This window comes from Parambassis ranga, chromosome 7, assembly GCF_900634625.1.
Source record: "Parambassis ranga chromosome 7, fParRan2.1, whole genome shotgun sequence".
Classification (NCBI taxonomy): domain Eukaryota; kingdom Metazoa; phylum Chordata; class Actinopteri; family Ambassidae; genus Parambassis; species Parambassis ranga.
In genome coordinates, this window is record NC_041028.1 from 17,703,629 (window position 1) to 17,731,121 (window position 27,493).

Consider the following 27,493-nt stretch of genomic DNA (forward strand, 5'->3'; position numbering starts at 1 on the left):
GGGAGTGGCCTCAAAGTTGACCGTTCGCCATTACAAAGGAACTCGCTCTATTCTATGTAGTACTACCCATATACTTCATGCAATGTGGACAAAATCTTACAGTACTGCTATGGACCCGAGTCTGAACAAATATATATGCTAATGGGATGATACGGTCATAGCGTCACCTACTGGTAGCAGGAAAGTTTGGTTGTAAACATGTGTTTGTTGTATATCTGTGGAAATGAGAGGAGGAGAGCATAGGACAGGAGAGTATAACAGACGAGAGCATAGGAGAGAAGACTGCGATGACCCCGCGGATCGCAAGGTGCGCGAGGGCCCGCAATGCTGCTTGCAGCTTTAATTTTTATTATTATTTACCTGTTTAGTGAATAGCTTAACATAGAAGAGATGCTCATGTGTTCCCTGTGCGTGTATAATCAAGTACTCTTTACATATGTAGTGGCTCTAGCAGCTGAGAGACAGAGTGGACACATTAATATGACCTGGCAGCACTAAGTACAGCAATTACTGTAAAAGCACATGTCTGAAGTCAAGACCATCTCCTGACAATAAAGATGTCAATAATGCCCTTTCAAGATTTTTTTTTTAAATTGCTTTCTGGAATAGGCTGTCTGCACATAATGATAACAATATACCTATAGAAACTGTGTCAGTCATTGTTTCGAACAGTCTAAAAACCTTTCTCATTGGATGACAACTGCAAGTTTAAGTGCTTAGGCTACTGAAAAGGTAATGGTTAAAGTTTGGGATTTTTTTGATCATAGAACTAACTTTATTTATATTTTATTTAAGATCATGTCAGGTCTATAATACATGGGTTACAGGGTTAGAAAAATAAAGACTGATTAGGTTTTGTTGCTAAATACTGTGGGACAAGACCTGACCAATCACAGTTTGAGTACAATTTAATGGTTTCTGATTGAATTGTGCTGGATTATGTTCAAAAAAGACTTTAATAATTGTACATATTTGTAAAAGAAAATAATTGTACATATAAAGTCAGACAAATCCTCTGTAACATTATAGAGATCCTAGGGAGCCAAAATTTGGTACCTTTAACCCAACCAATCTGAAAATTTGACCCATTGTTTTGGTAGAAAACATAACCTGATGTGTTAGATCAGACCATATGTAACCCAGGCCTGTGTGAGTGTCAGAGTGCACTGTAAAAACTCAGGCTAATCCAGAATTGGATTAGCAGTAAAACATGATGGGAGCTGGGGAAGGGGACCTTGATAATGCACAACCTCAGGTTTTAATGCATTTTAAACAGCTTGCATAAAGATTGACTCCTGCACAGCTGTCACAAACACAATTTATCTACAGTGCCAAAAACCAACAAGAAGTTGTAAACATATTTATTTCTACTGTAAACTTAAGCGTTATATAATGGAGGCCTGGGGGAATTGACTTAATATTTTGGAGCCGTCCTCAAGTGGCCACTTAAGGAACTGCAGTTTTTCTTAGGATGGCAATCATATCACTAACTATAAGTGTAATTTAAGATAATACCGGTCAGCTAATATTATTGTGCAGAGTGCACTGTGTGTCACTTTGTATGCTGGGATCAAAGCATCCTCATACCTCAGCACCATAATAATGGCCTTTACAACTGCTGCTAGGATGTCTCTAATCCTCCATTGCAACTCTTGTGTGCATCAGCTGAAGAACAGTCCAGATTGTTTCTTGTTGCTCCTGAGCCTCCAGATCTGTGTGTGGACCCCGCAGCAGCTGGCGAGGGAAGAGTTACAGCGGGTTCTCTGTGTCCGGTAAAGTGCCTGCTTTTCTCCAGGTGAGCATGCAAGTGTATATGCATAATTTCCTTTTGCAACAGGCATCAGATGCTCCAAATAGCCACTTCAGTTATGTACAACTACGACATCTAATAAGGTACATCCACTTCAGTTTTGGGCACATTCTCACTTTGTAATTAGTATCATGAAAGCTGGAAAGTATTTACATATAGTTTGCAGACTGCTTTGTGTCCCAGCAATGGTTGGAACCCTCTTTTGGCTGATTGAGCATGATGAATGATTAGCTGTTCAGTGAAACAAAAAAAAGGAACAAAATCAAGTCCAGAGGGCAGAGAGAGAGAGAGAGAGAGAGAGGAGAGCACTAATCAGTTTTTGATTTTCTTTTGAACATTCTTGTGCCCCTATATTGTCTGTGATAAGCAAGACTGAAAATTCTGGTATGGTGAGTTTTTTTTGTTTTGTTTTATTCTGTTGTTGTAGCTTTTGTGATGTGCCACTTTCCAGCTCCAGCACAGTGACATGAAGCAGCTCGTCCCGCTTCTCTGATGTCGGTTTGGGCCTTAAAGCAGTGAGCTCCTCCGATTAACTGATCTTCAGCAAAACTTTTGTGGGAAAGAGGTGATTCTGTCCATGATTCTGCTGCGATTTAAAAGATATAACCTTCACTCACATCAAACCCTGATTATTCCACAGATGGTCCTGTTAGCAGGAGGGTTACATCATCAACATGTCGTTGTGGTTAAATGTGTTGCCAGAGGCCATTGAAAGAAAAGAAAGAGTACTTTTAGGAGTTTTGCCTTGAAACAGAGTCATTTACAGTGTGAATGGTTGGTGTAATAAAAACATGTACATAGAAACATACTGTATAAAATATTTACAATAGCATCCATCTGTTCTTCTTTAATTTCACAAACTCATGCTGCAGGACAGAATTACACGAAAAAATGCGAGTCTGAAATGAAGACACAGCAGCCTTTTTTCACCACAACCTCCAGGTTCTCCCTAACAAATAAAATGTCAGCGACGTGCTTTGTGGTATGAGACAAGAAGGTGTTCTTGGATCAGTACGCCGTCTCTTTAATGATGTTGGTGGAGAGGGTGTGGTTGCTGGAGATGCTGATGGAGTGGCGGGTTAGAGGGTGCGGGTCCCCCCTGGGTGTGCGGCGGCAGGGCAAGCAGAAGTAGCGCAGAGTGGAGAAGAAGATCTGGCGGTAGGTGGCTGACACCAGGTTGTAAAGGATTGGGTTGATGGCCGAGCTGACGTAGAAGAGGACGTTGGTCAGCATGTAGAAGTAGTGATAGAAGTCATATAAGGAACTGTAAGAAAACAGGAGAGAGACAAATGGTTAGAAAAAAGCACACACAAACAGTCATTTACAGCAGAAACCTGAGACGTGAGGAGTGTCCTTCGATCCTTCCCCCGATCACCTTCCCATCTCAGCCCCACCTCTTTGTCCATATTCGGGGTTTTGCGGACTGTGACGCTGCCAACATGGCTTCTCACAGAGGCTCAAAACAGACGAATGACGTCACAGAAGCTTCGTCCATAGTTTTTTCTGTGAATGGTATACACTAGTAGCGGCACAGCACGTTTAAAACCATACATTTAAGGTAGGTTTTTAAATATTTTTGTTTCACTTTCTGATGGGATCAGCGGTTACATCTCATTTTGGATACTTCCATTGTACAATACATGCAAAAGCAATTGTGAATTTCAGCTCTCAAGTTGCTCTCAAAATCAAGCACAACAGCTAACGCACTAAATGATCAAAAGATGGGCATATATAATAATGAAGGTGAGCATCCTCACTGTTTTAGTGTAGTTATTGATTTATGAATAGATTATTATTATTTAGCTGGATGTTTGAGAAAGGAAAGCATTAAAATAAATTTTACTGCTCATTTGATCTTAATTTTCCCTTTCTGCCAAATAAGCATAAGAAATGTCTCATGTTTTTACACAGGTACACACACTGTATGGGTGTTCACAGTCTAGTGAATATAGTTGTACTTGCAGACCATTATGACAATAGTTTATAGTGGAAATCACATCTTGGTTTACTCCACTTGGCAGATACTTCAAGAATTTCTATGCTGAGCATCAACATGCTAAAAGGGTTTTGAGAGTGCTGCCTGTTCTGGCAGCTGGTGAGCATGTTTCACACTGCGACCCAGAGGAAAGTGGTCTCCGAGATTGTAGTGTAGGCTCCGTGCCAGATCTTAGGCTTTATTAATGCTGTGAAAGCCACAGCAAGAGGATGTGAAGAAAGAATTTTCTTGGAATTACAGACACTGAAGAGCAACATCAGCTTTTTAAGCCCATGCAGTGCAAATCTAATCTCCTGCAAGCTAAGAAAGGGCACGTAAACTCTGACGAAGCATAACCAGAGCGCTGCTGCAACAGGAAGTAAATCCTTTGCAGAAGGAGAATCCATTCATTTCATTTGCATTCTAATAAGACAATGGAATATCATGCAAAAAGTTGTACGTGTTAATATTACACAAGGGAAGTTTTCACAAGCTTTTTTTTTGGAACTGACAGATCTGACTCTGTTCCACTGATTGACTTTGGAAAGAAGAAGGAAGTGGGGGATTAAGCAACGCAGCAGGAGGGGAGGAGGACATGAAGGATAGAAAGATTACATAAGATAGGGCAGAAAGAGAGAGAGAGAGGGAGGAGAACGCAGGCGGCATGAAAGAATGTGCAATACAAGGAAATCAAGTCATTCCAAAGAAACTTTGAAGGACAACTTTGTTCATTTAATCCTGCTACAGCTCTCATTAATGTGGCTATTAAGGCACTTTGCTAACTCACTAAAAATCACATGAGACTAGCTCTGATCAACCTACCACTGACCTCATTACAAACTGAACATTAGATGCAGGGTGGTGGAGTATAAATACACAGGCACTGATTGAAATCAGGTGGAGAGAGGCAAGCAATCACAACAGAGGGAAAACTAGATGATACACAAGGTAGGACCATGACAAGAAAAAAAAAAACAGGAAGTACCATGACGTAGGAAGAGAGGGAACAAGCTCCATAAATATAAGTCACAGATGGCAGTGAGTCCAAAAAAAGTGTATAAGTGATACAATTACCGATTCCGTCAGTGACAGTGAACGTTGTCTACACAATAACCCTCCTTTATATTTTGTATCATGTTTATCTGAATATTTGTTGGGTTGTGGACCATATCATCTGAGTTCTTATGGGGAAATTTGCTATTTGATATACAAGTTTTTTTTTATTTTTGCATTGGTCCAGTTTTTGAAGGTAAATCAAATCTAGTTCCTAGACCTCAGCAACTGATCTATGGTGGTACAGAGATGTTATATACAACTAAGTCAGAACAGAATAGTGCAAATTAGCATATTAGCATGACTGCCCATTAATCGCAATCAAGTAATGTGAACTAGTTAAGTAATTCAGTACCATTTAAATGCTAAAAAACTGGGAGCTTTTTTTATTTGTATGACTAAACAAGTACACAAGCCCAAATCGATCATATTTCTTAGCAACAACAATTTCGAATGTCAGCTTGCTGTTGCAGAAACAGTACTACAGACCAGGGAACATGCCATACATGAGATCTTAGGGGTCACACATGGACACAAAAAGAGAAGGGTATAAGGAACTTGTTCAAACATGCAACTGACAGAAAACAAAAGGAAAGCTAAAGTTTATGTCATCACATGTCAATATGTTCATAACGCAAGTAGTCCAGAGCGTCGTCTCAGTTACTTGAGTCTGGTGTATTGATCTGTGCTGCTCATGCGATGAACGAGGGTCAGTGAAGTGTGCAGCAAGTCGATGATTGTGTGTCTGTCTGTCTGCATACAGGGACAACATTAAAGATGAATGAAGACGGGAATGAAAGGGACAACAGGGATAATATTGAACATGACCCTTTCCTTATGCATGCTGAGGTGACTATGCAGGTTCTGTTTGTGTTATGGAGGTTGACACATGAACCACCGGTGAATCTTCGCTTGTTGGGGGCAAATAGCTACTGGTAGTGTCTCCACAGGTTTTAGGTTGCAGGTTAGACCAAAAGTGATTCAATGAGACAGTGATGGACAAATAGAATTCAGATGCTTTTACCTGGCAAAGAGGCTTCTAAAGCCCCAGCTTGGAGCCAGGCTCTTAGCCATGCCCATCTTGTACAGGGTACAAAAGTGGAAAAAAAGCACATGAATTTTATCTTCATATCTTCATATTAGGCAATAAGACTAAATGCTGGGAGCTGCGTGAGGCAGGAAAAGCACACCTTTCTGTCTTTCTATAGGCATACATGAAAAGCCTGACACCCAGCATAAATCACGTACTATTGTATTGCTTCAGAATTGAAGGACTTGCAAAGGCTGCCTGTTCAACTGGACTTGTGAGATTACGTGTTCACCTGAAGGTTTCAAGATGATCACAAGATGAGACAGTAATCTGTGTGTTTGAAGAGAACAACAAACAAACCATCCCCCCCTCAAACCGATGAGTGGGCATCAGTGACAAGAGGTATATAAGGAGGAGGTGGGTTGCAAAGCAGCTTAAAGAAGCAAATAAAGCCGAGACAGAAAAGCTGCAGGATGGCATCAAGACTGGCAGTTTTAAGCTGGCAAATTTTGGATTTGGGCTAAACCTGACTGTGGCCTGTCTGCTAGGCTCTATTTCATGCTGATGTACAAACAGCAGACATCATGGAGAGCCATAGAGGTACTTTTGACATATAAGGAGCCAAGTTTAAGGCGTATAAGCAGCTACTGCACCCCTCTTTGAAAGGATGCCACGTTGCTAAACCTCAGATTAGCTTGATTTATATGTCACATTTATTGTCCAGGAAGCAGACAGCGGAGAGCAGCATGGCTGAGAGGTGCGCACAGGTGGATGAGAATTTCCTATGGTGTGTGCCTGTGACAATATACTGCTGAGAGAACAATAACAGCACTGGGTTTCAGGAAGCTGCAGGAATGGTGCAGACACACACCAACATATAGACAGCTTCAATGGGTTGTATTTCTTTTAATATTTGTATTTGTAGTGATTGTGTGAGTGTATTCTAAGGTATGGTTCTTTTCCACATGGATGTTTTGCTTCTGGCTTTGATTCCACAGCCCACTACACATGCAAATGACTTTTCCCCACTGTTTTTACCTGCTCACCCCTGCTGGGCCAGTAGACATAATTTGGGATGGCATCACACACACACACACATACACATGCACAATAGCTTTTCTGGGCTCTGGGAAAGTTTGAACAACCTGAAACTTTTAAGGATTCAAATCTGTGTGACATAAGGAGGTCTAAGGTGGCTAAAAATCATGTCTTTTGTACATGTTTACATGCCTATATTTTGCCCACACTCTGGTGAGTGGGGGTGAAGGTTAACAAAAAGCCATGCAATTTGAGCTCAATGTTATAACACCCTGCCCCTCTCTCTCCTGCTTCTGTCGACACATTTTCCAGGTAAATATCTTCTACCAAGTATTAGTAGTAGCCATTATGCCATTTTATTTACGTGCATAAGTGCTTTTTTAAGGAGGTCCTTAGTCATTACTGCTGTTTTAAAATAAAGGGGGCTGAAACTCTGACTAAAGTCCAAGGCATAGACTGTATATAACAATGAAGTAACCCACAGGTTGTGGAATAACCACATTGCTTGTGGAGAGGCTCCATGTTGACGGTGTCAGAGTCTGCCTAAATTCCTGACACAGGCAAAGAGGTGGCATGAGACTGAGGCTAAAGCTGGTGGAACCTACCTCTCATTGAAAATGTGAAGCCTTAATCAGTAGGATATAAAATCCTGTAGTTATCAAAATGCCTCAACTCCTTAAACTCCTTTGGTACCAGGCAGTAAAGATGTTAATTCCTGCTGTAAAGTTGACATCTTAACATGGAGGTCTTTGGGGATTGACTCACTTGAGTCCCCAGAGGCTACAGTGTGAATTGTGGTTTTTGACACTTCCCAGTGAGCTTCAGTTCTCAGCCTACGGCATACCTAAAAGATGTGAATTTATGGCACAGATGGTGTCATGCAAACCTGTTCTTTGTCTTCAAAGGACACAGGAGGCAGTGAAAACACACAGCTTGTGTGTGTGAAAGAATATGCAGTGTGTTTACTTGCTGTTGGTTGTCCATTAGTCATACAGAGCAGAAGAAAGAGACTTTCCAAGCACAAACATGTATTCACCAAAATGGCGTGTGTTTGATTTGATTATAGAAACAGTATACAGTTTGGACACGCTAATCATTAAAGCTGAGAGAGAGAGAGAAGTGAGAGAGGGGGGATGAGAATGTTAAATGAAGGCAATCTAATCAGGAAGATTTATCTGTCCTGCTCCTTTTCTGTCAGACGCTCTTAACTGATGCCCCTCTACATGACGGCTGCAGCCAATATTGCAGTGTGTGCGTGTTACTAGGACGTGCACATGCATGGTTGACAGTGTGTGTAAATAAGTGAGAATGTGAAGGTTTTGGTGTATGTGTGTGCATTTGTGCAGGGAGGGAACAAACTGCTGGAGGTTCCTTTTTTGCATGAGCGCATGAGGGGGATCATTACTCACTCGGACCACTCGGAGACGTAGCAGAACATGAGGCGCCGAGCGTGATAGGGCAGCCAGCAGACCACGAAGGCTATGACCACGGCTCCTAAACGCAAAGGGAGGAGAGAGAGTATCAGAAGCAAGAAACTACACAAACATACAGTGGACCTACAAACAAGATTAGAGGAAAGGTTTATCAGGCTTCGATAAATCTCTAAACATCTATACTAACTATAACACTTTGTGCACTTTGAGAGTTTTGGACATTCACTGAGGCACAGGATTTTAATATTGTTGAGGTCTGCACTTGGACAGGTCTAGTCAATTACAAAACCTTGATTCTATTATTTTTCATGTAGATTTGTTGCTGTGTTTTGGATCATTGCCCCATTGCATAAACCTATAAACCCCCCACACTTTAACTGTCAGACAGATTGTTTTATATTTAGATCTAGAATACTCTGGTATACAGTATACTGAGCTTAGATGGGCCACGTTTTTCAGCCCGGGAGTTTCATGCCCAAACCTGCCTGCTTTATCAATGTCGGAGGAATTTCAATAAATAAAACAGCAGCTAGCTCTTACAATGCCTTTTTATTACATGGTTCGTGTCAGCTGGATATTTGTGATTAACGGATTGTATTGGGCTCTGCAAATAATCTATGCTAAGTTGACATTGCAAACGTTGCACAATAGCATACGCTGACAATACAAAATTATTTCCATATCTGGGCTCTGTCCTCTGAAAAACATGTCTGTTAAGTTTGCACATTGCGCATCTTCCTCCAACGCCTTTCTTTTCTTTAATCTGGCATTTTCGGCTCCACCTGGCCTCTTCCTCTTCCACCAAGAACCCATCTAATCTACTGCAATGTAGGGGCTGTGCTGATGAATGGAGAATGAATGCAAGAAGAAGATTAGATAATTGACAAAGAAGCATTTTTGAATTTTCCCATCCAACTGGCCCAAACTCAAGATTGGCATGAGCCGGTGTCCAAAAAGTGATTTCCATTGCAGGAGTGAGCATGGAGCTTTAAAGCTGCATCAGCGTGTGTAGCTGTTGGAATGCACTTTATGCATTTATAGCAAATGAATTACTTTGTGAAATGGTAAAGTTTGTGAAACAAAAATGGTCACAAGTGTCCAGAAGAGTTTGCAGTTTGTCATGCTTGTAGGCTTTTGTTTGTAGGATTTCTGAGGCTGCTGTGTCTAATAATAATAATAAGAATCAAATCAATAGCAATGCTGTTAAAGGGCCAGTACACCCTGTAAAGTGTTGATTGTTTTCCACACCCTGTAAAGTGTTGATTGTTTTCCATCCAAAAAAGATTACTGCCCATAAAGTGTGGTCCTGAGGTTAGCTCTGTCTCCAGATAGTATAATGCAATCAAATCAGCAGCACGTGCTGCGGATCAACTAATTACATCCTGCGTCAGCAGTAAGGTAATAAAAAGTTACATGTTGATATTCTTTTGAAGTTGTATCTGCCTAATACTAAGACACACTATGATCCAGTGATTTTTCTTATGTTTTTACACTAAAGAAAACATATAATCAAAAAAGTGGGTACTAACTTTTCACTTTATTGTAATCCATGTAGTCTGATATTGATGCAAAAAAACACATCACCATGCCAGAACTTTTCCTCTTCCTGTGCTCCTGTCGCACACCCTACTGAGGCGATCCCACCATTACTCCCTACAGTCCCATCAATAAGTACTAAAGGGGGTACCAACTTAACTTTTCCTGCAGAAATGGACTGTTTGGTCAACAACGCTGCAGACACATTACACTCAGTTTTAGACAACATTGCTCCACTGAAGAAGAAAACTACAAATCAGAAGAATGTCAAATAGACATTAGAGTTCTGACCAAAAGTAGCTAAAGTAGCAAAATTCATAAAAGTAGAATGGGAGGACGAGCCTTTAGCTATCAGACACCGCTACTATGGAACCAGTTACCAATCTGGGTCCAAGAGGCAGACACTGCCTCCACCTTTAAGACTAGACTTGAAACCTTTGTGTTTAGTAAAGCGTACAGTTAGCCTTAAACAAAGTGTGTAGGGCTGATAGGTATAGATACAGTCACTTGACATAGCCTCAGGTAAAACATGTATCACAGGGCTGATAAAACTTAAGTTTTAGCATAGCTATGCTGCTACAGGCCTACACTGTCGGGGGACACAAACATGATCCACTGAGCAGTTCCCTGTCCCCTCAAATCCCCCTCTCACCTTCTTACCGCTCTTCTATTCTCATTAGTCTGGTTCATACTAGTGATTCATGTCATAAACTGTATTGCTGTCTTCGTTGTAGTTTTGTCCCTTGCTCTCTCTCTCTCAATGTCTCTCTATCTTTGCAGCTCTCTCTGCCTCCAGACCTGCATGCTGACCTGCAGTCCGGCCCCTGCTCCAGTTTGTTTCTCTTTCTCTCCTTCATTCTCTCTGTCCTGTCTCACTCTTCTTCTTCTCCTCTACCCGCTACTATGGAACCAGTTACCAATCTGGGTCCAAGAGGCAGACACTGCCTCCACCTGTCAGCAGGAAGGTTCTTCCTTATGAGCCGGTCCTGTTCAAGGTTTCTTCCTGTTAAAGGGAGTTTTTCCTGACACTGTTGCTCTTAAGGGGGTTCAGGCTCTCAGCCATATAAAATCATACAGGAGAGACAAGTATGTGTCTGTGGTATGAGTTTTTTTTCCATTGGCATTCCTACAACACAACAAGTATAATTAAAGCTGCAAGCAGCGATGATGGGCCCTTGTGCACCTTGCGGTCCGCAGGACTTGCAGCCGCCGCCTCTGCTATCGTCACACGAACTCTCTCCCCCAATACCGGCACGAGCTGTGGTCAGCAAGGCAAAAGAGAACACCGAAACACAAAAGACAGGTCCTCCAGGCAGTAGGTGGCGCAGTGACTTCAGCATATTAGCATATTGATGTGTGCAGAGTCAGATGTTCAGCATGACTGTAACGTTTCACCCACATAGGATGAAGCATGTGGGAGATACAGATCATTGTGATTTACAAGATTCGTGTTTGTGGCCTGATTGACCCTGCTGTGCAATTGGCCTACTGCATGCTGAGATATACACAGCTCGTCACTGTTAACAGCTGTGCCAGGGCTTCTAAAGCAGGACTGCTCAGCTGGTAGGCCTGTAGGCCAAACTTGGCCTGCCAACGTTTGTTTTGGCCTTTCATGGCATTTGAAAATTTTAGAAAGACCTGGTGACCCGTGGCCTGTTTTCAACAACCCCCTTTAGTGTTAGTTGATGTTAGAAAAATGTGGACTACAACTGTAAACAGAGAACAACTTTGTTTGGCACACCGAAAAATCAAATCCAACAGCTCAGCCATGGATTACTAATAATACAGCCATGTTATGAAAGTGGATGGAAGGCTATAGGGATGTATTGGAGCACCTGATAAAGTTGTAGTTGTTGTCATAGTAGTGCAATATATATATATATATATATATATATATATATATATATATATATATATATATATATTTTAAATTTTAGTTTTTAAATGTAAACATGTATACATGTATACATGTCTCCATGGCGATGTGAAGTGCTTTGATGACAAGGGTTCCATTCACACTGTGTCTTTGAACTTCTGTGAGAGGAGACAGGCAACAAACAGAGAAAATATAAAGTCTGCAAAGTCAACATGACTCAAAAAGAAGGAGAATTAAATTACAAGGATCTCCTTGACCAGGAGCTTTTCTGTGATGCCATCATCAGAGTGGAGGAGTTTGACTTTAATATCCACAAAGTCATCTTGGCGAACTGCACCCCTTACTTCAGGTGAACTGATTATCTCAATTTTAAATTAATGTGTTAGTAACCTTTACAAAGGGAGACAAAAACAAGGATTTGTTGTAGTTTATGATGTGAGTGTTGGAGATTATTCACTGCAATCTTGTTTTTATAGCATACAGTGTTTCAGTTTGCTTATATTGTTGTGATGACTAGTCAACTGCTGGGGAAAATGTTGTCAGCCTGACCTCATAAAGAAAGCAGCAGCAGTCCTTAATGTTTGAACATGACAAAAACAACCGGTGAACAAGTGTGTGTTAATCTGCTGGCCCCAGGTGGGACTTGGATGATAGGACATGCTTGACATGTTGACATTAAAGCATCTAATAGTGATTTCTCCCTCTATAGGCTCAAACTTATTTTACCTTAAACTTAAACTTGATGTATAGTTTAGAAGTCATAAGTGAATTAGATAATGTTACAGCAATCAGATATAGACCTTTAACTAGACTGGTGAATAAAGTTACCCATAAATCCACCAGTGACTTAATGACTAATTTAAGTATCTGTTTTAAAAACTGAAATGCATAAAAGTGGTGTATAATGTTGTGGAACTTTTTCTGTGTCTTTCAGAGCCCTCTTCACACGCTGGTCTGAACCTGACAAGAAAGTCTACAATATTCCTGGCATATCCTCAGACATGATGAAGCTCATCATTGAGTTTGCATACACCGGCTCTGTTAACGTGACAGAGTCCAATGCATGGAGGCTTTTCATGGCAGCTGATTACCTCAATATAGTGGAGCTGGTGCAAATATGCTGCAACTTTTTTGAAAAGCTGCTCTGCCCAGACAACTGCATCGGCATCTGGCAGTTCACAAAAACCTACCACGCCCCTGAACTGCACCTCAAGGCTTTCCACTATGTCCTCAATCACTTTGAGCAAGTGGTTTTTGGCAAAGAGTTCCTGCAGCTCTCGGCCCAGGATGTCAGTGACATCACCAGCAGTGACAACCTCAATGTGAGACAGGAGGCAGCTGTGTTTGAGGCCATCATTCGGTGGATCACACACGAATCTCAGGAACGAGAAGGATACGCAGATCTTCTCTTGTCAGAGGTAATTTATACTATAAATCATAATTTTCATATTATAGGTTAATCTATTTTAAGACAGTGACTGAAGCCAACCTCAGCCCAATAGAAGGTTATCAGTTATTAGATGTGCTCCATGTCATGATGATGGCCAATACAGCCATCTTTTACCCTTTTATAGGCCAGAAGCTGCAACATCATCTATTCTGATGAGTGATCAATAGAAAGCAACACAGACTACCTGAGTGACGCATTGTGCTCATGTGCATGCTGGTCTTCTGGGTAACTCTGAAAATGGAGGAGAATTTATGCAAATCATCATCTTTTCAAAAACCTTACCAAGCATTTGCGGTGTGACAACCTACCTATGAAAGAGCAAAAAATGAAAATATATGAAAAAGAAACAAAACTTACTAAACCTCCTGTTAAAGCCGGGTGCTGGCACAAGCATTTATAATAATTTATTATTATTAGTACAAGTACATAAACTAATAAGGAACATATACATGTAATGCTGGCTATTTGTCAATTAATAAGCTGATAATGATACTATGGCAGATGAAGGGAGGAGAGTAATGAGAGGAATGAAAAAAATATATTAAGATTAAAGACTAAAGACTTCAAAGAGGGCTCAGTCCATCCTGACCAGTGGTGGAGGAAGTACTAAAGCTTGGTACTTAAGTAAAAGTACAAATACCCAGCAAAATATATACTCAAGTAAAAGTAGAAGTGCTACATCAACAATCCTACTTAAGTAAAAGTCTTAAGTACTTACTTTTAATGTACTTAAAGTATTAAAGGTAAAAGTACTCATGCACCGAATATATATTATTGATTTCCATTGCAAAGGATCTGAACAGGTTAAAATAATCAAAGAAATCATCTTAAATTAAAATGGACCATGTGTAGGTAATTTACATGTTCAGTCCAGAAGCAGCTATGGACATGTCTGTGTGTCATGAGGCAGGCTGTGGGCATCAAGTGAACAGAGAGGCTGCTGATAACAAACAGGCATTCAGCAGTTTTACTGTGTCAGTGTTCCTGCTGTAGATTCATGTTATGATTAATGTTAACCAGACATTAATGGATGGACCTGTGTTAGCAGACAGTAGCTAACTAGTTAGCTAACTGAGCCAGAGCACCGGCATCATGACTGAGGCTCATTATAGAAACACAGCTGGCAGCGTGACACCACCTCCATGCAGAGTCCGACCTCACATCAGTCCAGCACTGTGTTCATCACATGTAACAAGTAACTACAGACACTGTAGAAATGTAGTAGAAAGTACAGATAACAGCTGCAAAATGTAATGGAGTAAAAGTATAAAGTATGCACTATTATTTTACACTAAAAAATATAAATACATAAAAATTTACTTAAGTACAGTAACGCAGTACAAATACTTAGTTACTTTTCACCACTGATCCTGACTGACTGCCACGATGTAGAACAAAGAGAATGAAGAGCTCTTTGTTCCGGTTGTTAATAGCATTTCAAATAACTGACCATTATGTTATTGTTTAACTTGTTGTATTTATTGTGATGTTCTTTATTAGGAACCATGATTTTTTATGTATTTTTATTTATTCTGACACCGACTGCTAAGTTATATTCTCTTTATTCTCTGTATTGTAGGTCAGGCTGAGCATGATGCCTACAGAGTACATACAGAGTCATGTGCTGTCCAATAAGCTGGTGACGGACAACTTGATGTGCCAGGCCATCCAGGTCATCGGATACAAAGACAGAATCCTCTGTCGGCCTCGTCTGCCTTCTGCCATCCTATTGGCCATTGGAGGCTTGAGCAGCAGCAGGAATCTAACTAATGCAATCAAGGCATTTGACGTCCGTGCAAATCACTGGATGAACATAACAAACCTTTCTGAGGTTCCTCGCGCCTTTCATGGTGCAGCCTACCTTTGTGGGTATGTCTACTGTGTTGGTGGCTTTGCCCGGGTGTTCATAGCCACCAATAGTGTGCGCAGGTTTGACCTGAGCACACGGACATGGCAAGAGGTGGCACCGATGTACTGTCGCCGGACTTATGTCAGCGTGACTGTGCTGAACGGGTGCATCTACGCCATGGGAGGCTATGATGGGCACACACGTCTCACCAGTGCTGAGTTCTACCAGCCAAAAACCAACCAGTGGCTTCAAATTGCACCCATGCATGAGCGGAGGAGCCACGCCAGCTGCACAGCACTCAACGGCAAGGCGGGTGGAACACAATGGAACATACCAGAGAACAGAAAGATTTGTTTACAAAACACTGCTGCCAGTTTGAGCCAACAAAAATGACACTTTCTTATTGCCCCCCCACCTCCCACCCCCCTTTTTGTATTCAGATCTACATATGTGGCGGATTTGACGGGAATGAGGAACTGCAAACAGCAGAGTGCTACAACCCAGAGTCCAACCAGTGGACACTGATCTCTCCCATGAGCAGCCGGCGCTGTGGACTAGGAGTCATTGCATACCACAACCATGTTTATGCAGTAAGTGCATGAAAGAAATGTGTGACCAGCTTTCATCAGCACTTTAGTGGCTAGTTTTTTATGTGACAATTGAATTGATAAGTGATGCATGTTCTTCTCATCTTTAAATCCAAAGGTTGGTGGCTTCGATGGAAGAGCCTATCTGCAGACCGCTGAGGTCTACAACCCTCACACCAACACCTGGCACAACGTGTCCTCCATGACGACCCCCCGCCGCAACTTTGGCATCGAAGTAGTTGAGGACCGGCTCTTTGTTGTGGGGGGCTTAAGGCGCTTCATCACCACCACCTCTATTGTTGAGTACTATGACAGTGAGACGAATGAGTGGTCTCAGGCCTGCAACATGGACGTCAAATACAGTGCTCTGAGCTGCTGTGTGCTTTCTGGTCTTCCTAACATGGCCGACTACACCATCCCTCGTGATTCGTGATTTCTGTAAATCTTGTATAAATATGAATGAATGAATGAATAAATGTATAAAGTGATGTAACAATACTGTAACAGTACCTGGCTGTTATTGTATATCATCTGTTTATTTCACTCTTATGCAATCTGCATGTATGTTTTAGGCTCGCAGTTATGCTGTTCACATCTGGATTACTAGACCTGTCCCATCCACCATACAGTATGGTACTGTTTGGGACCATGAGCTCTCTCTCACTTAGTGTCAATTACCTTTGAATTGTAAAATAAAGCACTTTCTCCTTGGTAAAAGGAGTGTGCCATTAAAACACTACTATTTATGTGCGGATCAGTTATCTGATTGAACATCATGAAATAATTTTCAAAGTTTGACAGGCTAAGTTTATTTTGTACCTAATGGTCGCTCACATCAAGCAGCTATGGTAGATATTTTTACATTACATTCAACAGTGTACGACTTTACAGTTTTGATTTACTCTTGCTTATTTCACCTTGTTATGTTGAACCACAGGAGGCGGCTGCTTTCAGAGATTTGGCTCTAAACTTCCCCCTTTACCAAAGTGGAGAGAAGAGCCTTGGGTTCCTTTCCTGGAACCACCCCCACCCACTGGTTTAGATGTGTGGATGACACCTGGGTCAAAATCAAGACTAATGAAGTGGAACAGTTCACAGAACACATCAACGCAGTGGACAACAATATCAAGTTCACTCAGGAGGACACCAGGGACAACAATCTGGCCTTCTTGGACTGCACAGTACATACTAAGGAGCCTCAACGTGGAAGTGTACAGGAAACCCACACACACGGACCAGTACCTGTTGTTTGATTCACACCCCCCACTGGAACACAAACTAGGAGTCACCAGGACCCTGCAGCACAGAGCACAAACTGTACCAACCAGCTTAGAGGGGAAGAAGAAGGAGCAACACCACATCAGGAAGGCCCTGCAAACCGGTGGCTACCCCAAGTGGGCACTCGTCAAAGCCACAAAAACAAGACCCCCCCCAACAACAAGACGACAACAGCCGACGGAGAAAGAACATCTCCTTTCCATATGTGTCAGGAGTATCAGAGAAACTCCGCAGGATCTTCAACAACCATGACATCCCGGTCCATTTCAAACCGATGACAACACTGAGACAGAGACTGGATCACCCAAAGGACAAGATTCCCAGGGAGAAACACAGAAATGCGATATATGCAGTCCAGTGCAGTGAAGAGTGCTCTGATCTCTACATTGGAGAAACTAAACAACCACTCCACAGAAGAATGGCTCAGCACAAGACCCACCCACTGAGGTCTGTAACTACATATAAACCATGTTTCCCCACCAAACAGTTAGAACTGATGAAGCTGCTTGGATGAGCAGCGAAACGTCTTCAAGAAAACTCTACAAGTACAGACGCCTTGCTTCAATCTTCTCTTCGTATGATGACCTGGATGACTAAGAATCTTCATTAACAACATTATGATTACTTTGGTTAATATCTATGGGTATAACAATGATTCAAAGAATAAGAACCTGTTGCATCAAATATCAACAGTTGTTAAGGAACTAAATGCTAAATTCCCTACAGACCATCTGATAGTTGTAGGTGATTTCAATGTAACTCCTGATGAATGGATGGATAGATGGCCCTCCAAAGGAAGAAAAAGGAAGAATGAATATATTGCAATCCAAACTGGATGAAATGTATTTGTATTAAGCTAAGGGTGCTTATGTCAGGTCCAGAGGCAGATGGATAGAAGAGGGAGAGAAAAGTACAGCCTGTTTTTGCAATTTAGAGAAGTGCAGACAAGAATATAACTCAATCTGTTGCCTGACAATAAATAGGGAGGAATGTACAGATCCCAAACACATCTCAAAGGAAGTCTTTAACTTTTACAGCAATCTCTACAAATCCTCATACTAAGAACAAAATGTCACTTCCTTCTTTGATAACATTAACCATTTGATTCCAGTAATCGAGGATGATTTCAGAGAAACTGCAGGATTAACCATGGCTGAATTTGGTGCTTTTAACAACATGGCATCTTACCATTCACCAGGGCCAGATGGAATTGGAAAATGGAACACATTTTTAGAAACACTTTTGGGTAAGATATAAAATTCCTCCAAGCATTAATTGAATGTATAAGTCAAAAAGGAAACAATGAAACAAGACGTAATAAAATTGATTCCTAAACCTGGAAAAGGTAATAAAGATCCTAAGCAACCTGAGACCTATAACACTCTTAAACACAGATTATAAAATCTTTACTAAAGTTTTGGCAACAAGATCAAAAACTGGCATTGCTAACATTATTAGCCCTACTCAGTCAGGATTTCTTAAATGAAGGCTGATCCATAATAACATCCATCTGGTTCTGGACCTTATTGATTATAATCAACTAATTGAAGATGGGTTTATGTTGTTTCTTGACTTCTGCAAAGCATTTGACTCTATCGAACATGCTTTTATTATCAAAACATTTGAACATTTTGGGTTTGGTGATGTTTTCCTCAACATGATTGCTATGTTATACACTAATATTAATAGCTGTGTTTCCCTCTCAGAGGGCACATGTTCCAGGTTCAAAGTTGAGATAGGAATCAGGCAAGGGTGCAGCATCTCACCTCTCTTATTTATTGTAGCCAGCGAATTACTGTCTTTAACAGTCACACACACAGTCAGATATTCAAGGATTATATATAAATAACAAGTAAACAGAAAAATAGGTGGAAGACACACACCTAAAAGGCTCCTTACCAGAACAATCAGTCTTCAAGGTGTAAATGTGCACATGCGGATGTAAGAGGAAATGTACTTATTGTGATACACCTGTGCTTGGGTGTTTAGAAACTGTTGGAGGACCTCATCATCAACCTTGATGCTAAAAATCAGATGAGATGAAGTACTTAATGAGGTGGACTTGAGCACTGATGAGACCGACCACGTAAGGGGTGGACTGGCAGATTGGTAGAGGATGAGGACCTGTAATCATCTGATGCAGAGGAATGAGAGAGTAAGTGAGCGGGACAGCATTCATCATCAAGAAGATGGTCTTCCTGATTGAACCTTCCCTGAGCCTTATGAATAAAATCCATCATGTATTGTTTGTGTTTTGTTTGAAACTATTTCAGGCTGTAGAGTCAACAAATAGCCAGAGACTCAAACTTAATAGGATCAGGACTTTAATAAATCAGCTGCTTTCTGGCCATGCCCTTGAAAGCTTCTAGCCTGAAAGCAAAATCCAAAGGCAATATGATCATCTCAGAAGTTTCAATTAGGGAATAAAACGATCCACTTTTGATCGATTTGGCCACAAACGACAGTGAGGGACTTTGGTTACATCACAGCAGTGTCTCTCAGGCTCACATCTTTATTTTGTTGTCTTAAGCAGTCCTTTCCAATTCTGTGGTTGCATCCTTCTAAGGACAAAGTCTACAGAGGTATGTCCTATGTAGAACCGAGTATGACGAAGAACAGAGGGACTCAAAAGCATAACCCAAGGCACAGGCAGATGTCTATTAGCAACTATTTGGTCACAAGAAAATGGCAGCAAAATCAGGCAACAGCATCCAAAACAATACCTAAACAATACCTGTCTAAAAGCAGACATAGATGAGTGATTTTCAAAATAAACATTGGACAACTGGACAAAGAAATGAATAATCCAGATTATGCAAGGCAGGATATAACGCTGACAATAGAAGTCCATGCCAAAGCCCCAAAACCTGCAGTTTCTAGGGACTCTATCCCCATAGACCTTCATGGTACCACTCAACTTTACAGCAGAAATTAACATGTCTTTATTGACAAGTTCCATTTTGGTACAAATGGGATTTTTTTAAAGCTTACTTGCTTAGAATTTCACATAATTGTGAGTGTAATTACTCCCCAACACTGACTATGACCCTGCCAACATAGTGACAGTGGGATCTTGGACACTACGTCCATGATTACACAAAGTCAAAGGTCCTTCATTGGCCAGGAGGGTTGAACTCTCAAACTGTAAAATGAGATCTATGGAGGAGTTCCTGTTCATCTGTTGCCTAGCAACCTTGACAAAAGTCAACTTGAAAGTTTGCTGTTTTAGTTATGTTAGTATTTGCCTGTAAAATGAATGCAACCATCATCAGTGCACAATGGACCCTGGGATATTCTGGGCTGTGAAGTTTCCATTTGCATCTTTTGCTTCCAGGAAAAAAGAATGATGCACAACTTGGCTGCCTCTCAGGGAGTCGCACTGCCGTGACAAAATCAGTCTTCAAATGCAGCATTCCAATTCTACCTCCTCTTTTTCTGTGACCTGCAGCAAAGTTTATGTCTATTCATATCTCACAGTGGAACATGGGTATCCATTATCTCTTATTTGAATGGTCAAAGGGGATCCGTGATGGTAACTGCTGTCATTTATGCCAGCTGGTTTCCTAGCAGCATCTCAAAAGACCCCTGCTGTCATACCCAGAATTCAAAGCAACAAACTCCAGAACTTTTAATAGTGTACTTATCGCTGCATGATAGGCCAGCTACACCACAGACACAGAGGAGATATTTCAGTGCCAATTTGTGTGCCTGTCAGGTGAGATTACAGCATACACTTCCTCCTCTGTGTGTGGCTCTCTTCTCTATAGATGGTGATGGACAGCTCATACTTTCCATGGGCAGCCTTTTAGGGTCCAGAGAATACACAGTCAGCCCATGATACTGACAGCACTTACTGCTGTTTGTTTTCAGTTGTGCTGTAGACGTACTAATGCACACTATTTGCTGAAATGCCAATGGGTCTCAGAAGGGCAATTGCTTGCCTGTCTGCTACCTTTAAGTGTCAAAGAACGTCAGCAGATACATGACGAGGTATGCCCAGGAGGTAAAGACAGAGAAGGATGTGTGTATGTGTATGATTGAACTACACCCATGCAGTTCATCAATAAGAGTCAGCGTGGGATCATATTTATCTTCCCAACCCAGTTGATCATCATAGATGCCAAGAGCGTCATTCTGAAAACAACCCCTTAACAACCAGTCACCAAGTAACTCAATATAACTCCCTACATAATAATGTGTTATGCATATGCCTGTACTTGATTCTGATTGGTCAATGGTGTCTGCTGTTTCTAGAGGCAGCAGCAGCAGCACAACTGTGGTCCTTAGAAATGTGATTTTAGAAGTTTCTACTTTTTTTCTTCTTCTTGGATTTCGAGGAAACTTCTGGCTGATGAAATATTAGAAGAACTAAAAACTAAAGAAAAAAAGCACCTCATAGTTCTAAGAGTTCACACAGCTGGTATTAGGCTGTCTAAGTGTGTGGGGGTTAGTTATTGTCTTGAAGATGGGGCTATATATAGAGACCATTACTCTCTGTGTGAACACCTTCCATAATGGCTGGCTAGACGTGTGACGTTTGAAAGTGTAGGAGGGATTAATTAAAGCTAATGTTAAATAGCCACATGATAAAACAGCCGGACAAAGACAAGCTTAATATGATAACCCGTGGAACTATGGCACGCTGAGATGCACACATGTAAAGAGCAGGTCTGATGAAGTTAGAGAAGGACAAGGGGAAGGAGAGACAGAAGGCAAAGGAGTGGGGGTTTAATAGAGGAAAAAAAGAGGACATTAATCTGTGCCTCATTCTGGTAAATGTCCCAGCCCTCTTTTATAATTAATGAGTGCAGAAAGTGAGTCACATCACGGCAAAGATTCATTTGTCTCTCTGTGATATAGACGGCACTCACAATCAGAGTGAAAAATCATTTCAAAAAACCCCTTTCCGAATTTAAATTGCCCCACATTATTAAAGAGATTTGATTGGCACACAGCTCATGGTGCTGTAAATGGGAACATTAGTCAAACTGTACCTCATCTGGTCACTATAGTTCCTTTGATCCAGTTATGCCTGAAATTCAATCTGTGATATGATGACACACGTCACAGCATTGGAAATGGGATCATTATACAGCATGTGTTTTATAATATTACAATAAATGAGATACTAAAAATGTAAAACCGAGAAATATGAAAACATTGATAAAAAATAAAGTATGACTATATTACAATTTTGCTTTAGATCAAGCCAGTCCCCTCTAAAATTCAACTGACTATGGTGTCTTTGTGATGCAGACTGTCCAATCTGGACCGAATATTCACTTTGTTTATCTTTACTCATGTCACTCAACACTCTATAATATGATGGAGTGAGTGAGAGAAAAGACCTCGCTGCTGTTTATGCTTTATCCCCCATATTTATCCAGGACCTGACTGTGTCAAATTGTTTGATTTAGGCATATGCTGTGTCTGAAATTGCATTTCCCCACATTTTTACTCTATGATTGAAATACAAACTGCACTATACGTATCTCAGCGGCTAAAAAGCAAAAAGGAGAGAAAGGCGAAAGAGAAAAGTGATAGAAAAAGAGAGAGATTTAAAAAAAACACACACACAAGAAAGGAATTTTGTTTTGTGAATATCAATACTAAGAAAATAAAATATATACAATCAAATAAAAACTGTAAATAACAGAGTGGACATAAAGTTAACAGGGTGGACGCCAGTAAGCAACAACTTATTTCATTAAAGAAATGAAACTTATTTTCCCTGCCACCCCCTCAGGATGACAGACATAAATTCATTTTAAACTTCAAATGTTTAATGCCCCCAAAAAACTTCAGGAACATTTTTCTATTTTATGTCACGAAGAGTTGGCCATAAAAACACATCACATTCTTATGCATTTTACTCTATCAGCTCAAAAATGCCAATGCATGCTGGGTATACTCATCCAACCCTCTTATATCCTGACTAGTTACAGTTTCTGTTGTTACCATTGCTATTCATTAGTAATCATGTTTCCAATAGAAAAAGGGAAACCTAGTGTGTGTGTGTGTGTGTGTGTGTGTGTGTGTGTGTGTGTGTGTGTGGAGTATTCTTTTGTTTTGGATTACACTAACAACTTACCCACATTTTATTTAGCACTACATCACTGACAAGATAAAAGTGATGGATACTGTTGCTCAGGTGCTTATTTGCGGTGAGTGAGGCACAGATCCCTGACAGTTTGATGTGTGGATATCTTTAAAGTAGGCCTGTGAGTGATATTAATCCTGACTGAGTCCTGCTGGGTGGTGCGTGGCTTCTCTGCAACAGTGCTGTGCTATTCACTTACTGAGAACAAGAACTCCATGGCGCAGCGACTGAGCGCGGTTGGACTCCACGGTGACATTCAGCATGGTGGGGTTTCCCCCGATGATGCAGACGCGGTTGTCTTGCTCGGCTTCGCGAAACATCCGTATCAGCTGATTGGCTATGACCCCGTTCAGCACAGATATGGCCACCATGGGCACTACGAAGGACAGAAAGGCATTCACCTGCAGAGGGGGGAACAAGGACACACTGGTTAGATTATAGAGCTAACATGTTGCTGTCAATACAGTGCATGAAAGAGGTGGCAACAGGGAGGAGCTGAGGACCATTCAGAGAGACCTGAAGGTGAAAACCAGAGAGGCTAAAGAAAACTACAGGAGGAAACTGGAGTGGAAACTCCAGCAGAACAACATGAGGGAGGTCTGGAGCAATATGAGGACCATCACAGGTTTCAGACTAGCTAGCAGAGGGGGCGATGGTAGCGTGAAAAGGGCCAGCAAATTAAACCTGTTCTTTAACAGATTTGACACTGCCGTCCTGGTCACCACTGACTCTCCTGTTTTGAAACCTGCACCACCCCCCCCCCGGTTATGGTCCCCCATCCCTACCTCCAAACACCTCCTCTAACGGCCCTCTTCTGTCTGTGCACTCCCCTCCTCTGCACTCTCAGTCTCCACCAGACAGAGTCATGTCACCTTCAGAAGTTTTCTGATGACTCTGCCATAGTGGGATGTATAAGCACAGGTGGAGAGTCTGAGTACAGGACTGTGGTGGACAGCTTTGTCACATGGTGTGAGCAGAACACTCTGCTGCTCAATGTGGCAAAGACAAGGGAGCTGGTTGTAGACCTGAGGAGGACCAAGACACTCACGGCTCCAGTTTCCATCGGTGGGCAGTTTGGACTTTGTTGAGGATTACAAATACCTGGGAGTGGTGTTGGACAATAAACTTGACTGGACTAAAAACACTGAAGTCCTCTACAAGAAGGGCCAGAGCCTCCTCTATTTTCTGAGGAGGCTCCGGTCCTTTAACATCTGTCAGACTATGCTGAGGATGTTTTATGAGTCTGTGGTTGCCAGTGCCATTTGGTTTGCTGTTGTGTTCTGGGGCAGCAGACTGAAAGCAGCGGACACAAACAGATTCAACTAACTGATCAGAAGGGCCGGTGATGTTGTGGGGGTGGAGCTGGACTCCCTGACAGCAGTGTCATACAGAAGGAGGCTGTCTAAGCTGCAGGGGATCCTGGAGAACAGCTTCCATCCTCTCCACCACGTGCTCTTGAGGTGCAGGAGTTCTTTCAGTGCCAGACTGATCCCTCCTAAAAGCACCACTGAGCGCCACAGGAGGTCATTCCTTCCTGTGACCATCAAACTGTACAATTCCTCCCTCAGACAATCTGATCTAACACACTGTCTTGTTAATTATATCCATATTGGATCTATTGTAGACACTGTCCGATTTTACTGCACACAGTATTAGTTGTATTATATATGACTACCAGTTTTTACTTGCCTGGATTTAACTTGAATGTTTATAAATGTTTAGACTTTTATTGGTTTTATTTTTATTCTACTCTTACTATTTTACCTTATTTTATATTTCTAACCTGTGTTTTTTAGTATACATGAAGCACCTGGAATGCAAGCAATGTCCCCCTGGGATCAATAAAGTATTTCTGATTCTGAAAGATGGAAGACTTGTAACACAAAATTCTCCATTATGCTAATATAGTTTTAATGCCACCGATTCACAGTCCCCTGTTCGAGCAACACTGTTGTGTTCATTGCATAGTGTGTCCTTCACTGATGTGGTCTATGCTGGGCTATGATTGATTTCCCGTTTCAGTCACATGCTGCTGTTGCCTGGCAACCTTGGCAGCAAGAGTTAAGTTCGTAGAGTTCGTCGTGTTGCAGTGGATCTTGTGATAGGTTTAATTGTAAAGAAGGATTCACCCATTGCATCACTCACTGATAAAGAAGGATGCATTTGTCAACTCCGTTCGAAGAAGCCTTCGAAATCAGACGGCACAGTCGGGCCGCTGTGATGCAATCAGCCTTTGCAGGGTGCAGCCCGTGAACTGCAGCTTATGGTAGATACATTTCCAACAAGAGAGAGAGAGAGAGAGAGAGGAGATGGCTTTGACAAATTGAATCCACAAAGTGGGGTGTTGTTGGCATGGAACCCATTCTAAAACCCCTGGCTTCCTGAAAGGGAGTAACTTTCTTACAGTGTTTATATCAGTGTATATACGCCCTGCTGTCACCATGCAAAATGTTCTAAAGGTTTTTTTAAGGAATAAATACTACATTTATTTTTCCATATCAAGAATATTATGTCTTACTAGTAACACTGGATTTGTTTGCCATCCTGTAATATCCCAGCATCGCTATTAGGTACATATAAATGAGTATAAGTTTGAGGAAATTGAAATTTCAAATACATGGACCATTGCGTGTTCATGGACCATTGCCTTTTTTGGTAGGTTTAGAGACTCACTGTCCAGTCCAACTGCCTTTACTCCTGTTTTCACAGTTTCCTCTGCTAAAGGCAGCCATGTTGCTGGCTGTTAAGATCAATCGCATATCCATCGCAACACAAAAATGCAATTATGTGTAGACGATTACTCCAAAACAACCACAGTGAAGGAAGATTCATAAAAAAAAATTAGAAAACAATTGCAATTTGGTGACAGGCAGGGAGCAAGAAATCATGAATCACAGGCATACAAGAAAAAATGAGCAATGCAGCAAAACAAAGTGAGTGGGCAACTTTTTTGTGATTTTGAAAACCAATGCAACACAGTCCTCCTTTTGAATAAATCAGTCTTCAAACTTAGGAAGCAATAGCTGCTTTGTTTTTCCCCCTCAACAAAGGAATGACAAGAACACATTGAGTCCCTGCCAATTCTAAAGTTTCATTGAGAAACACTCTAAAACACTTCATGAAAATGACTTTTTTTTTTTTAGTACTAGCTTTGATCAAATTTGGAAACATATTGCCGCACACTGTGCCACCTCCTCTACTGATGGAATACAAAAGAAGGCTTATAAAGTGAGCAGCAAGATTAATGAGAAAGAAGAACAGAAAAGACAAAAAGAAAGAGGTGCTGCTACGCATAAGTTATGACACCTTCATGCATGATGAAAACCTGCCTGCATGCGTTATCCATTAATATGTGCAGATGTTAGCTTAATCAATGCACCTATAAACAGTTTCCTCCCCTGTGGCATTTCTCACTCTACACACACACACACAGAGGTGCACAAAGAGATCGGCTGTTCTTTTGTTTTTGGAGGGATAATCACAGATGAAAAATGTTAATGGCTTTAATGAACAGGCTGGCTGACTTCTGAGGAGTCCCCCCCCCCCCCCCCCCCAATTCCCCCCTGCCCCTACCACCCTGACGCCGATGACTGATTAAAGTTGAAAAGGAAGAAGAAGAAAAAAGCAGCAAGGCGAGCCCCAGCTACCGAAATCTGAGAGTGGGAGCAGCCAAAGAAAACAAACAACAGCAACAAGATGCGCTAATGTGTATAATGTACTGCATGGAAATGATGACAAAAAAAACATTTTGTAAAGCTTGAAGCGTCTGTCATTTTGATGGATAAATGAAAATATCTTAAAATTATTGTGTTGCTAAAAAATACATGGTTTAACTACTGTCTGTTGTTGAGAAGCCATTTTTCTAATTTAATTCCTTGTCACTTAAGATTTACGACATCTCTTAAAGATGTGACTAAATGTGGGTGGCGGATCTTCCCATGCTGATGAGAATGCTCTTATATCTGACTTAAAACAACATGCTGTTTTTTTTTTTTGTTTTTTTTTTACCCATTTGAAGTTTATTAAGGAAGATTTAAAAGGTTAAAAACACATCCTGCTGCGTTTGCGCTTCCATTGCAGTATTACGACACATGCTGTGAACATAGTGTGTGTGCTCGCTTTGAAATTTTCTCAATATTGCTGCAGGGTGTGTGTGTGTGTGTGTGTGTGTACACTGTAGCAACACCTCAGGGATCTAGAAAACTGTTCCGAAAGGGAGTAATGTTTTTCTGGAGATATTGGCAAAATTAAATGTCAAAGCTGGTCTGCAGCTTTGAAACTGCAGTTTCACTAACAGCCTGTAGGGGCTGGTTTCAAAACTGAGTGACTCCCCATAGACGTCTATGTTAAAATGACCAACTTTACAGCTTTGCCTCATTGTGTGTTTATGTACGTGTGTATGCCTGTGAATAATCATTGGAGTCAAAACAAAATCTTTGATCACTGTGAATGTTTTTGGGGCACGTCAACCAACCGGA

At 41.3% G+C, this 27,493-nt stretch overlaps 1 protein-coding gene across 1 annotated transcript in view; it reads right to left on the minus strand.

Moving 5' to 3' along the window:
* Nucleotides 1-349: 349 nt before the first annotated feature.
* Nucleotides 350-27,493, minus strand: part of ntsr1 (neurotensin receptor 1 (high affinity)) — a 68,165-nt gene continuing 41,021 nt past the window's right edge. The window contains exons 2-4 of the mRNA XM_028408840.1: nt 23,215-23,416; nt 8,316-8,400; nt 350-3,074 (exon numbers count right to left, since the gene is read on the minus strand). Of these exons, the coding sequence (XP_028264641.1) occupies nt 2,819-3,074; nt 8,316-8,400; nt 23,215-23,416 (543 nt within the window). The 3' untranslated portion in view covers nt 350-2,818. The remainder of the gene's footprint in view (nt 3,075-8,315; nt 8,401-23,214; nt 23,417-27,493) is intronic.